Raw genomic sequence first — 14,749 nt, 5'->3', positions numbered from 1 at the left:
TGGGGATAATGATAACAACACGCCGCATATTACTAAAACTAGGACACGGAAAAAGAATAGAAAACGACGGTGAATCTATATGACAGCTAAAGACTTTCGAACTATAAACATTAATATTACAGATTTAAATTTTTTAAATATAAGTTCTTAATGTTCCGAGGTCGTAACTAAGTCAGGATGCCCGAATGTAAACGCAACGTATTAATTTTATTTAAAATGTATTTTCCCGATTGGCAACAACAGTTTTTTTTTTTTTTTTTTCCAGAACGATAATAATTTGAACTGTAAGTTTTTGAGCAGTAATGTTGACGGTAATGTTTCTGAATAAAGCAAGTATTTAACAATTAATGTTTGACGGAATGTGTTTTTAATAAAGGAACTAATTAATTGCTAACACGTGACTGGTCAGTTCCATATGCCTATTGACTAAACTGTGCGCGAAATTGAACATTTTCAACTAGGAAATCGTAATTCCTCCGTATCGAAAATCTGATATTTCGCACTCCTGGATCTCTGTTTCCTGCGACATCTGTCTCCGCCAGCTCAGATAGATCCCAGTGTGAATAGCCGTTATATATATGCGGTTTCAAGCATGCCACATGGGTTATATGCGCAAATCGTTTTTCTTCTTAAAGGCTCTTCGTCAACCGAAATGTTTTTAAATCAAAACAATTTTTCCCATAGCAATTAAAAATGGGTTAATTCGTTATTGGACCACAGACGATTGCTTATTTTAACTTTTATTTTTTACAACAGTGGTCTGTGCACAGGTTCATAAACCAAACATCATACAACATTAAACAGATAAACTATATGAAAATTTTATTCAATTTTATTGTGCATGTGTAAAGAAGATGTACAAAGGAAATGGCAATATAAGTGGAAAATGATGGAGAAGGTATTATTGATGATTAAATTTCCGTAAATGCATCATGTCTTCTTTCCGTAAAAGCATCGTTTTTAAAGAATACAACCGTTTATCTTCTCTTTGCCTTTGAGCGCTATTCAATTACGCTTGAGACTAATCTGTAATATTAATGTTTATAGTTCGAAAGTCTTTAGCTGTCATATAGATTCACCGTCGTTTTCTATTCTTTTTCCGTGTCCTAGTATTAGTAATATGCGGCGTGTTGTTATCATTATCCCCAGTAACACTAATGTCATCACCATCATCATCGTCTTCTTCTGATTCAGCCTGACACTGCCATGACTTTAATTGGCTCACATGAGCTGTCGTACTAAAGAAATGTCCTTTCACCTTCTCTTCTAATTGAGTCACTCTATAGGTATCACTTGGTAAAACTTCTGTAACTACCAAAGGTCCTCGATACTTTTGTTGTGTTTTGGTTGATTCTCCAGTTGATTTAGGTACTCTTCTCATAACTACTATTTCTCCTCGTTCGAATGTTAAAGAATTGCTTTTCTTCTTGTCATAATTTGCTTTCATTTTCATCTGCATATCTTCAATTCTCTTTCTAGCTTCATTCTGTAAGATTACTGGATTCTCCCATTCATATGCGTCTTCATCTGTAATCATCCTCATCAATCCGTCGTTAAATTTTGGTGAATAACCGTGAAACATTTCGAAAGGAGTTTTATTTGTAGTCTTATTTATCATATTGTTTATATTTCTTTCGCATTCCTTAATCTTTTTGTCCCAGTCTCTCTGATTCGGATTTTCCATACTCGTTTTAATCGTAGCCAAAATTGTTCGATTTGCTCTTCCACGTGTAACTTGTTATTGCCTATGTTTTAAAATATTTCTAATGTGAGACATAGCATTGTCATCGAAGTTGCTTATGCTGTAGCCTACTACTGATTTATCAGGTGATACTATTACATGAAAAGTTTACATTTACGCAATTTTGTACGAATTTCGCTGATCAGAGAGCTAGAGCAACTTTTCATTCTTCCCCTTCTTCTGAATTCATTTCTTTCCCAGTCGCCTTTTATCACTGATTCTGAAGTTGCTGTAATGCTTTCTTATTAAACCAGTTACTAGTCAAGTTGGTTTTATTTCTTATTGCTGTATTTTCTTGTTGTTCGTAGCAACTTTTCCCCGTCTTTAAATGCTATTATCTTAACCCCCTGCGTTTGCCTAGAGACAGATTTAGTGTAAGATATTTTTTCTAAATTCATTATCTATATTCATTTCAGATAAAATATGAAAGCTTTCAGATTTTTTATTGTGCCCAAAGGGACCTTTTCATTTACTTACACATATACGTTTCGAGAGCATTTGTACTAACCTTGCTTTGGGCTAAAAATATTTAAAAACAGCCTATTTTTTAGAATTTTCGATAGCCAGTCTCGGCGTGCTGGAGATAAAGATGTTTTTTCCCTGCAGTGTTGCCAATGCACGCTTCGAAATCGTTGAGTTTGATAATCAAAAATTCGTTAAAATTTTACATAATAAAACAAATTCGACATTCAAAATTCGGGCTCCCAGGTGTCAATATTTTGGGTGAAAGACTACGTTATTCAGAATTTCATGGCTCTAGGAACGTTGTTTTTTCACAACGAGAAAAACATGTATGCATTCATGCAAATTCTTCATTATTTAATTTCTTTAAATATAATAAAGAGCTATAATATTTGGCGGCAACAATTTGAAAAGGGATTCAGACTTTTACAGTGAATCAATGCAAAATGTTTTGAGACTAATAGCATTTTGGGCTCCTTTGGGCTAAAACGCTTTGCCCTCCAAAAACGTATATAGGCACTTTTTCACCTTTCATCCCTTGTGTGCACAGCAGTTTGTCATTTCGGTGAAAATAAAATTTTATTTATTGAAATAACCAAATGCGTTTCCAAGAAACACAATCAGAAAACTTTTCTAATTGATGAACACTTCGGTACATTTATTTCAATCCGACGATTTTCATAAAGGCGCTGGCAAATTTATGCCAAGTCCCCTTTCTCCATAAAGATGAGGGCAGCTTTGTAACATTTTAGGGTGTTTCATAAAGATGGCTAACATTTATTTCCTTCCTTGCTTGATCAAATTATCAACAATTGAAACGAAAATCGGAGTTGCATGAGGGCAGGTGCACATTCATAAAATGCCAGTTTGGGATAAAAGTGCTGTTGAATCTTATTTTCAGTTCGTGCACGCTGTCTAATGTTATTTCAACGCTATAAAGATTTCTATCTTTTCAAACAATGGCCGACTTACATTAAGGTACGGCACCGATACTCTGGGGCACCATTAGGAAGGCATTCCGATAATAACACTTACCTCATATACTCCACCACTAAGGATTTCACAAACCAAGTTGCTTTGACGACCTCTACCACGAACAGGCGACACCAACAAATACAGCCTCATTGTCACCGATTACTTTACGAAGTGGCCTGAAACATATCGTATCTCTTATCAAGAGGCTGTCAAGGTAGCAGAGGTACTGACACAGCATTGGCTTTCTATGTTGATTGTCTCTTCAGTTACGTTCTGATTAAGAAAGGAGCTTTATCTCGGCTGTAATTAAAGAACTCTATAAAGAACTCGTCATTGATAATACCCAAACGACACCTTTACATCCGCAGTCAGACGGCATGGTAGAGTGGTTTAATCGAATCATCCTTAATAATTTGTCGTTGATGGTTTCTAGAAACCAACAGGTTTGTATCCAGAAATTATCATAGTTCTTAGTGGCCTATCATAGTTCTTAGTGCTGTCCAGGAGACTACCAGCTATTCCCCTTTTCACAGACGCTCTTCGGTGGTATTCTTTGTCTGCCTTGTTATGTGTTGTTTGGTAGCTCTCCGGATGCGCCTTCATTACCACTCAGCTTGGCGACAAAGAATATGAGGACCCGATACGATACGAGAGCTACAGGACATCAATTCAAAGAAAGTCACAAGGTGCAGTTAAGGAATCCGATCCGACCTAAAGGACGTTCTCATAAACTACAGTCACTTTGGGAAGGTCCTTACGTAGTCTTAAACAACGGCATCGTAGTTCGGATTTGTAAGTCATCAAATTCAAAGCCTAAATTTGTTCATTCCAGCAGCCCCATAGTGTGTACAATGTTAACTGTAATCTAAGAATACTGTCTTATGTGTATACAAGTTTTCAAATGCACGCATTTATTTATTGACTGTTATAGTATTTTATTTGTTGTATGTTATTATTATTTTAGTCTTGCACTGATTTTCCTTAGCTGTAAGTGTGGCTTCTTGCCCATGGATTGTAACTGCTTGGGACGTGCAGTCATTGGGAAGGGCGAGTATTATGAATTTTAATATATATGTAAATAATTTTAGTGAAAATATACCAAAGATGCTACAATTTACATATAATGTTAACATGAAAGGCCTTAAAGCATCGCCGTAAAAAGGGGGTTGCAGAGTAAGTCTATTTAACTTTCAAATAAATGGCTGTCTCGCCAAATTGGCAAGATAGAGCCAAGCTGGCTAATTTTTGCCCTAAATTTGGGGTAAAAACGCAAACTTGGCTACCATTTTGGTTCTACACCTATGTAACTGTAACTGATCCTATCTCTATATAGCTATAACTGTGTATGCTTTTCAGCAATTCCCAGAAATCGAAGAAACTATAAGTTTCATTGCAAACTGGGGATCTATGTAAGACTGGAGAGCGCATTAGTTTAGTTCAAAGTTTAGCTCAGAGTATTGAGAGATCCTCTACGAGCTTGGGTATTTGAGGCGTTTTATATAGCCTTGTGTTTAATGTTCTGAGTAGTCTGATGTGATAACTTTTGATTGTGTTCTGCCATGCTGAGAAGAGCTGTACGAGTACTTTTGTGAAAAGTTCCAGAACTATAAAGTGCTTTTTTTGGGGGGGGATTTATCAATGCGTTACGAATCGGTGCGCCCTAACAATAGATTTCCAGCAATTCTCGAGAATACGTTTTCCTTTTTCCTCATATATAAAAGACGTAATACATTTTAAAATGCATCTTTTGGCAATTAATATGTTAAAATAAGAATGATTTACCTTAAACTTGATGATAGCATAAGGTGATTAAAATCTCTTACAAGGAATAGACCACCAACGGCTGAGCGGTGAAGTCGCTCAACACTGATCTTCGGTTCGAATTTCGAGAATGGGCTAGTTGCGAGGGCGTTTTAATGTTTTTTCCCATATGCGACATGTATACGAGCCAGTTTTCCTTAGAAAGTCCTTCACGAAGGCATCTCTTCCTTTAGGCAGATAGCCCTTGATGCTTTGCCATAATCAAATATTTACGCATATTTGATTGGACTATCAATGTAATAATTTTAATTTTATTGCTTAAATTTGAGGAAAATATTAGTTTCATTACATTTTACAGCTGTAAATTTGTTCCTAATTTCGTATCTCAAATACTCCTCACATATTTAATCGAAATAGCTTTTCTTTTCCATTTAGTAAAAAGTAATACTCTTAAGAGTATATATTTTTGTAAGGTTTAATTGCATAGATAATAGAAATTTAATTAAAATTGACATGACTAAAGTAAAACTTTGAAAAACTATTACAATAATTAATACTTTTAAGTGAAATTTATTTTTACATTTTACTAGTGTTTTTACTTGAGTAAAGTGCACAATGAACGCCCTTTTTGCTTAGTTACAGAAATTCAGAACTGCAGACAAAATTGTCCGGGAAAATATTACCCAATCTTTTTTAAGAGAACTGGGTGAAATCAATGCTTGGACTATCAGCTGAGGAAGATGGACTTATGAACATCCTTTTCAATTCTTTAAGATGAGATCTTAAATCTTCTTCATTCAGAGAACTATCGGAAAGTTGAAGCAAATGTATTGCTAACTTTATTTTTTCTTTGTTCTCACCAGATATACCGAAATGTTGCTGTTCTTGGTTACTCTAAAGAAAATGTATGAAATGAAATGTTATTTGACTAAGAAAATTACAAATAGCTGCGTCTGAAAGCATATTTTTTACTTACATTATTTTCTGCTTTCGCCCAGGCAGCAGTTAATTGTTTCGCCTCATGAATTATAGATTTTGGCATAGTGGAAAATTCAGCAAGCTTAAGGCCTAGAAAAATCAGAATTAAAAAAAAAATCAATAAGGTTTGATTAAAATCTAAATTACAAGGTACAGGACGTAAATATAATCATACCATAATACTGTGCTTTGCATGGACCTGGAACCAGCTTGTAAGTAAAATTACATGTGCAGTTACCATCTTCTTTATCCGTAAATTCAACATTAAAATGATAGCTGTAATGATTAAATTAAGTGTTTAGAAAGGAGAAGACAATTGACAAGTATTTTTTATTCCACACTCGTGTGCAGACTTAAGAGAATTGGCACACTATATCTAATTTCTGAAAACTAGTGGTCAGATTTTAATGAAATTTGGCATGAATACTCATTTCTAACATAGAAAGAGAGGTACCGTTAAAAAATGTTATTTTAAAACCAGATGATTATCAGTAAAGCTCATACGACAAGCATGTCTAAAATCCACGTTGTGATATCGAATTGTAAATGAATCTAATATAGGGTATGGTCTCTTCTCACAACCAGACATGTCGCGCAACATGATGGTATACTGGACAGGAGGCAATCGAGCAGTCCCTGAGGAGTCGATCCTACCCCTGCAGCAAGGCAGTTTTAAACGCTAGTATGGTTCTCGGAAGAGAATAGCGAGATACAATTGTCCCACCAAAAGCATCCCATCTATAGGATTAAGGTTAGGAGATCTGGCTGGCCACTAAATGCGGCGAATATTCTTACTTTCCAGGTAATCATCGGCGAACTGAGCCCTATGTGTGCGAGCGTTGACGTTCCTTTAACAAGAAACCAGGATCAACTGCACCCCGAAAAGTCGAGCATAAGGCTATAAGATCTCCTCTCTGTAGCTTATAGTAGTCAGAAAGTCTTTGTCAAACACGTAAAGGGGCGTACGGCCTTCAACAAAATGCTTGTCAAAATTGTTACACCTTCACCACCGTAATGGCCCTTTACCCTGATGAATGAGGAATGGTATCGTATTCCATGCTCTTTCTAGCTAAAGGTACGCCGAGAATCTGTGTTCAGGCTGAATCTTGGCTCATCTGTAAAAAGCGCGATGCTCCACTGAAGTATATTATATAAGCTACATGTTATCCGCACCATGCGCTCTCTTATGCCCTGAAGTGAGTTGGACGCAGAAAGCGGGTCTTCTGATTACAGCCCTATCTCATGAAGCCTTCGGGCAATTATAGACAGTGGAACTAGGATTTTACTGTCTGCAGTGGAACACACAGCTCACGTGAGAACTGTGAAACTGTAGCAGTTCTGTGTCGCCAAACTGCAAGGGCCAAATAACGATCCTCATTCGTCATTGTAGAACTTGCTGACCTTGTCCACGTGTTCTCGACATGGATCTAGTGCCCTGAAACTGTTACCACAAATTTCAGACGACACTGGACGTTATATTGAGCTCTATGGCTACCTGCGCCTGTGATGGGCTTGTTTCCAATCTACCCCAATTTCTCCATCTCAGTCCGTCCTTGGCTATTGATTTTACCTGACATCTTATAAAATTTACCAACTTTTGCGAGAAACACGGCGAATATTCGTGAAGAAGTACGAACACACAAACCTTCCAAACCCCTCGTACGCTTCTATCCCCTCCACAATCACAGCTCCGCAGACACGCACGTGTAGGTTTACGTGTTCGACTTGAATATTTGCATAATTCTTAGGCGGCATAGTTAGTACCTAGTTCAATACTTTTCGTAAAAATAGACATAATTTGCAAATTCTCCTAATTTTGCACACGAGTGGAGTTAAAATAATAATATGTATCACATGACAAAATCTGGTTATTTTATACTAAAATTAGTTTAGTATATCGCGAAGATTTAAAATTTTTCGAAGACTTATCATATTTGCACGGGGAATTTCCTCTTAACATTTTTTTAAGTATTCAAGTAATTTTCCACTTTTGCATTCACAGAACTAGCTCCCCTAAATTTTAATATGAATTTGTCCACAAAAAATTTCATCTTATTTATTGATTTTATATTTATTGATTCGTGTATTTTGAGTACATGGTTTCTGATTGATGAAGCAATAATAGTGAAGAGTTTCAAAAAATCAGGAATATATAATGCTCTTCATGGTTCTGAACATCATTGAACATCACTGCACATGAGAAAATAGACTGAACGTTGATGAAGGCGATGACATTGGTGACCATAGCGACGACCTATAAGCTGTAGCAGACGACACAGACAGCAGCAATAAATGATTTGAGGACTAAGATGTAGCAACAGGAAACAATAAGAGCGTGTTACAGGGAAATAGAAATGAAGATACTTTACTGATATTGGGAATGTAATGTTAATATTACTATGCATTCTTAAGGGAATGCAAGTTTCTTTTGAAGAAATAATAGTGTCCTAATTACCGGTAATTTATCCATGACTACTTTTTATTTGTTACGTGTTTACTGTAACCGTGTCCTTCGAAAACTGAATTGTTCGCATAAATTTCTCCTTTCGATTTTCAGACGATAAAATTAATAAAAATAAATAAATAAAATAAAAAATAGGTAATACATGAGTAAATAACCTAATTATTTGAATAATTCATTCATATTTTTAGATTTATTAGGAAAAAATTTGAAAATTTAAAAGAGGAAATGTCAATAAAACAAAAACTTGGAAATAACTTGTATTTAACATGATTAACCTCTTCTTGTTCGCATTTTACTTCGAATTTTTGACCAAAACAAATTTTTTTGTTGTTGCTGCTGAAAGTTAATATATGTTCTATCGTAAATTCGAAAATACAAAAGGTTTTTGTTGGATCTATGGGTGATCAAATACGTGATACCCTGTTCACTGATCACCAGTCTTCCCTGAAATGCACCCAAGTTTTAAATTTAAAAGAATGCAATCCGATACTACATTTATTAACTCTATTGCTTTGAGGTTTTTAATAAACATCCACATGAAAATAATTATTAAAATTACGCAAAAAGTGTTTTTATGGAAAATGGTTTTTCAGCCTCACCGTTACCAAGTTACCGTTAAAATAGCTTTGCAGTCTCTTTTATTACAAATTTATTTTTTGCATACTTTGGAAAAAAATTGACTATAAATATCAAAAATATCTTGAATAGTGTTTTAAGTGATATTCTAACAGATACCACGCTACAAATGAAAAATTTCAAATCATGGAACAGCACAAAGTCCCACATCACACTTCTCACAATAGTACCTTGTTTCTTTCCTTATCCATTTACTTTTACTGTCTCGTTTGCTGCAACAAGACGGTACATTTTCTTGCTGTCTTTTCTTTTTTTCAGTTGGTAGATTAAATTTTACGAAATGTCTCTCAGTCAGTTGAGACGGCCTACCTCTTTTGCTGCACATTGATTCCAAATGGTACTTAATAACCACTTGATTTACCAAAATTAGCTGAAACTGAAGCTGCGTTATAGAACAACCGTTTTCAATTTTTATAGGACATAAAAATTCTAAATGCATTCATCGAATAGATGAAAAAATACATTTTTGTAATATTTTTTCCTATATTTTCTTAGAATAGCATAAGATGCCATATTTTGGTCGGTATCAAAGCCACCCATGCTGTCGTTATAATTGACTACCATCTTCGGCTTCACCTTTTCTCCTGTAGACGATTTCTCTGCAAACATCTCCAAATTATGGATAGTTGAAATAAGTTACACATCTTTTTTATCTTTCCATTTCATAATGAGAGCTTTCCCACGTCGAAATGCTATGGTGTCACCTTTCTTGAGTTCTCTAATTTTCACATAATTAGGAACTTCTCTGCTGTTGAGATTGATAGAATCAGTTTTGTACTCGGCAAGCGTATCTGTTAAAACTGGAATTAATCTGATGTTACGCAGTATCCCTTATGTAATGAATTAATGTCAGAACCACTTGCGTAGATTTTGAAAATTCTGTCTTCAAAACTTTTCATCAAAGAAAGGTGTTCCTTTTCCTGTAAAAATTATTGTCGATTAAATGTATTCTCTTTTCTCCTTGCATAACATAAATATTTTTATACCGAATATGACCCTTTTCAAATGTAAGTGCTGTTTCCAAGCAAGTCTATCTTGATATAAAAGAAACCTCTGATCAATAAATGCATCATGTTCTAAGGTAACTGTAATTTCGCTTAACTCGTTTATTTTTTAATAAACTGACTAAATTTTATTCAGTGTTGAATTAGGGTATGTATCAGGTCATAATGTCCATTGTAGGAAAGAGTAGATATCGTTTCTAATTGTGATATTGGCTGTATGGCATGAATTTCTTGAAGAAAGGGGTTTATAATTTTTCATCATTTGACCTATACCACTGTTCGACTGTTTATTATTATTATTATTATTATTATGCCCTGCATAATCCAAATCCATAGTAAAATTCTGATTTCTTCTTTGTAAGTTGAACTCCATTTCCGCTGCTTGGAATGATTCACGCTGCTACGAATGATTTTTAGACTTCTAGAAATGAAGGCATTGTTCAGTACACATATTAGTTTCATTTACAATCAGCTGCAACATAGAATAGTCGGAAAAATATTCAAAATACTGAATCAAATTATCATTATTCAAATTTACCAATATTCCTGTAAACGAGAAAGCGTTAAGACTGTTTTTTTCTCCTACCCACATCCTCACTGAGCTCATACCATCATCTTCTGATTCACTAGACTCTGAGTAAATATTATCTCTTATAAATTAGAATTATCATTTTCCGACTGGCAGACATTAAATTCACTGTCCTCCGACTCACTCTCTGAATCCATCATAAAAGCTATTTTAACATGCAAAAATAACACTAATGAAAGCGGAATTACAAAAAAAGTACAAAATGGTTTCAATTCAAGACAGGAAATATCACCTTGAAAATTGTGAAGAAAGTAGGACGGGTTGCGCCATCTCTTATCAATATTCAGAAATACAAAAATAATTACGGAATTTAAAGAGACATGCAAGTGGCGACAATTTCAATGATGAAATTTTTCTCTTCGTTGCATGGCAAGCGAAGGGGACAGTACAGGCATAAAAACGCCATAAGTGTGAGATACGACGCCGACTTAGAGAAGGTTTTAAATAAACCAAATGCTTCGCGAATATACATACAAATTCCAATTAGTTTTTAAGAAATAAAATATATTCAGTAGATAAATGTGAAGACAGCATATAATTTATTAAAATAAAACTTTCCTTCAAATAAAGTGAAAACTAGTTATATAATAATAAATGTATTTTACAGAATAATTAAATAATTTACTTTTAAATATGAAAGAAAAAAGAACCATGAAACGATGATAAATTTAAATCTATCTAGCTTTCTATGTAGATTATGTATATTTGTATATTTGAAAGTACAGCTTATATAACCGCACGTATCCAGACATCTAATATTCAGTAAGCAAACTATATTTTGAAATATATCAGTGTAAATTTAGTCCGTACTTTGTTTTTTCAATAATTTGCACACATATGACAACATTTTTCTTCTATATTTTTAAATATTACAACCAGTATTCTTCAAGAATTCTGCTGTCTTCTAGTGAAGAGCTGTAGCAGCCTTAAATATTGTTGGTAAAATCTTGTGCGATTAAAGTAGATGAAGAATAATGTATATATTGCCTGCAGTGAATGAAACGGAGGCTCGAGAGCCGTGGCTGTTAAAAAATTAATTAATTTAATTTTAAAAAGTTATAAGACGTTTTCTTTTCGTTTTTACATGTCGCAATTTTTCTTGATTTAAATTTATCTTTCATCTTGTGAAATAAATGTGCTAAATAAAGTCATTGCTATGTTCCATCGATGGAGTTTGCTTCAACTATGAAACAGGTATCACAGGGCAAATATTAGATTTTTATTCACAAATAAGCCATTTGATTTGGAGTGAATTGAGCTTTACATTTCATGACAGACGTCACTGATTCTATTGGAATCAAGGCTGTACGTAGTACAATCGAAAGTCGGATCCACTTTAATAAAACTCCTTATGAATGCCTTGTTCGTGAAGAGCGCAATACGTTTCTGCTTCGTCAAACTAGTTCCCCGAAGATGAAAACTCTTAATAGCCTTGTCTTCAAAATATTAGCCACAGGAATTAAGCGAACCTCAGTTATGCGAAACAACTCCGTACTGTTATACCCCTGCACCAAATTTCACGAGCGGCGAACTAGTATATTCAAGAAGGTTTATTGCCCTGTTGTACCTTTTTAAACCCACATTTACCCATTTGAAACGAGTTCCACAGAACATTTTTCAATTTCTCCATAATCCACTGACGATGTACTTATACCACTGCACTTCACGCTATTTTCGTGATTGATAGAAAACTTATTTGTAGCTACTTGATTATTAAGCATACAATCTCTGAAGTTCCTGAAAACAATAGTCATTCAGAATTTGTCTTCAGAGGGGCTCTGAAATTACCCCACAGAAACGTTTCAATAAATGAGTGCCAGTACTCTGCAACTTGGGTCTTATTATAATTTGTTTCCCAGTTCATCTTTGATCTAATGACACACAGTTCTTAGATATTTCCGCTTTCCAACGATAGTACTTACAATTCATGGATGCAATTAAAAGAAATCAGAAATTTCACGATTATTCTTATTTTGAGTTCGTATTATGTTACGGCGCCTTTCTTGTAATACATTCCTTCGAACTCATCTCACTTTTGAAAAAGAGTAGAGTAAAGTGCTTATTTGTTTTGATGCCGATGAAAGCTATAAAATAACTTATATTCATTCACGTATAAGTCATTTCATAGTTATTATATATCCACATACAAGATGATTCAAAATTATTTACCGAAAATATAAAGGCAGTTGGATGGAACCGGAATAAGTAGGTTTTGTAATGGAATATGTGTTTAGGTAGTACAGTAATGGCATGTTTAAGTAGTACAGCAGAATACTTTTATCTTTACACACATTCCATTATTGTTATTCCAAGTTTGCTTATTTACCAGACTTATTTATTTTTGCTAGATATTTTTTATCATCCTGAACACAACAAATAAATTTTAATGTAGAAATGAAGAAGATGCTGACATACGGTACATATCCCCTTTAAAAAAAGCAATCATGGATAGCTGAAACTTTTTTTTTTATTTGAAGCATAATTCTTCATAGCACAAACACATAAAATGGAGCCTAAAAGGGATTGACAATGCCCATTATTTAAAACGTGCAGCATAAATTTAACACCGTTCAGTACAATAACGTAAAAAAGGGAAGGAGAAAGGTCACAGATTCATTGTTTATTTGTCAAGGGCAAGAGTTAAAGGGGGAAATTCTGTTAAACATTTACAAGAGACTATTTCCTCATTTAAGAATGCTGTTACCGCAATTTAATGATGATAATAATATGTTATTAATGATGCCTGGCATATATGATCGGATGAAAATTGGCGTTGGAAATTTCTGTAAACATTTTAACCTATTTGCGTCTCTATTTCTGTGTATTGTTGTAATGCTATATATTGTTTTATTTATTAATAAATTTACATTGCATATTTGTGTAAATGGATGTGTGGATACTTATTTTATATGTAATTTAATGTATAGGATTTTAGACCTAGTGTTTTTGAATACAGCAAAGTATCATTTATGAAATTAGCTCAAGTAGAAGCCTAGAGGTAGCAAAAACTGTCCTGACGGGCCTTGGTGACATTTGGCAATCTCCCGTCAGCTTGCTGATATTCTGGATCTTTTGGGAAAACGCATTTTTGAAGCCCTAGAAACAATTTTTACCGAAGTTTTCAGAGGGCAAGGCGATATTTACGACTGCGATATTCAGCAGTCAGTCAATTTCTAATTAGTTCTGAGTGATTTCAGAGAAACTGCTGGTCAAAGAGTTAGCTAAATTGCATTCTAGAGCTTACTCTGTGAGTGATCGGTAATCTCACGTGTGTTAAGGAAGATTTCCCTGACCTTGGTATTTCGTTTAGTTATTTACAGCTAAGCTTTTTGCTGCATGGTTTGGGGGGGGACTGTGGTTATAGAAGAGACTAATTGATGACGGGATCATCGATATGTATAACAGATTAATCATATTCTAGGTTACGTTAGAAAGAAGAAACATGGCTCTTATATCTTCGTCTCATAACTATTCGCATCAGGATGGGATGGAATATTGTCTAGAATGTGAATAGCTTCCTTTCTTGGTAGATTTTACTTTTCAAATTACAAATTCTGAATAACTATTGCTTGGTAGATTTTTTTTATTTTGAAAACTTTTCCACCGATGGAACGAACTACTGATGAAAGCAATCATTAAATATTGCTTCATTCATCCATGCCTTTGACTGATTCCGGTACCAAACAGGAAGATGACAGTTGGTTTCGGTTCCATTAGTGTACTTTTTTACATTTTTAAAATCTCGAAATTTTTTTTATTTGCTTATACGCATTAGTTTGAGTAGTTTGAGCTTATGCCTGCCTGTTGCATTGCCGCATGCCAAGATTGTGACTCTCTCCTTGCTTCTTTTGTAGCCTGGTGCCTATTTTTCTCTCCTAGATGCCACTGTTTTTGAAAGTAGCATTCGAAAATTCAGACCTGTCTCATCACAATCATAAACTTGATCTCCAGATATTCCCTCCTTTTCAATTGGTTTGACGAAATTATCCTTGTACATTGCAACATTTTACAAGTTAACAGGTAGCTTTTCTCCACAAACTTTTAAGTGCCTGATGCCACATTTTCCATCTGTCGAGCCAGCCAGCACTAGTAGTAAATCCAGGCTGTCCTTGAAATTCATCATAAAGTATTAGGGCTTT

At 34.5% G+C, this 14,749-nt stretch overlaps 1 protein-coding gene across 1 annotated transcript in view; it reads right to left on the bottom strand.

The window, feature by feature from the left end:
• Nucleotides 1–5,496: 5,496 nt before the first annotated feature.
• Nucleotides 5,497–14,749, bottom strand: part of LOC118198747 (mutS protein homolog 4-like) — an 84,790-nt gene continuing 75,537 nt past the window's right edge. Inside the window, exons 18-20 of the mRNA XM_085817617.1 lie at nucleotides 6,093–6,193; nucleotides 5,916–6,007; nucleotides 5,497–5,833 (exon numbers count right to left, since the gene is read on the bottom strand). Coding sequence (XP_085673743.1) covers nucleotides 5,633–5,833; nucleotides 5,916–6,007; nucleotides 6,093–6,193 — 394 coding nt within the window. The 3' untranslated portion in view covers nucleotides 5,497–5,632. The remainder of the gene's footprint in view (nucleotides 5,834–5,915; nucleotides 6,008–6,092; nucleotides 6,194–14,749) is intronic.

The sequence above is a fragment of the Stegodyphus dumicola genome, chromosome 5 (genome assembly GCF_044657685.1).
Source record: "Stegodyphus dumicola isolate Sdum_Otavi_A_Nest chromosome 5, ASM4465768v1".
Lineage (NCBI taxonomy): Eukaryota > Metazoa > Arthropoda > Arachnida > Araneae > Eresidae > Stegodyphus > Stegodyphus dumicola.
Note: the sequence above shows the minus strand (reverse complement) of the source record. Positions and strands in the feature narration are given on the sequence as shown.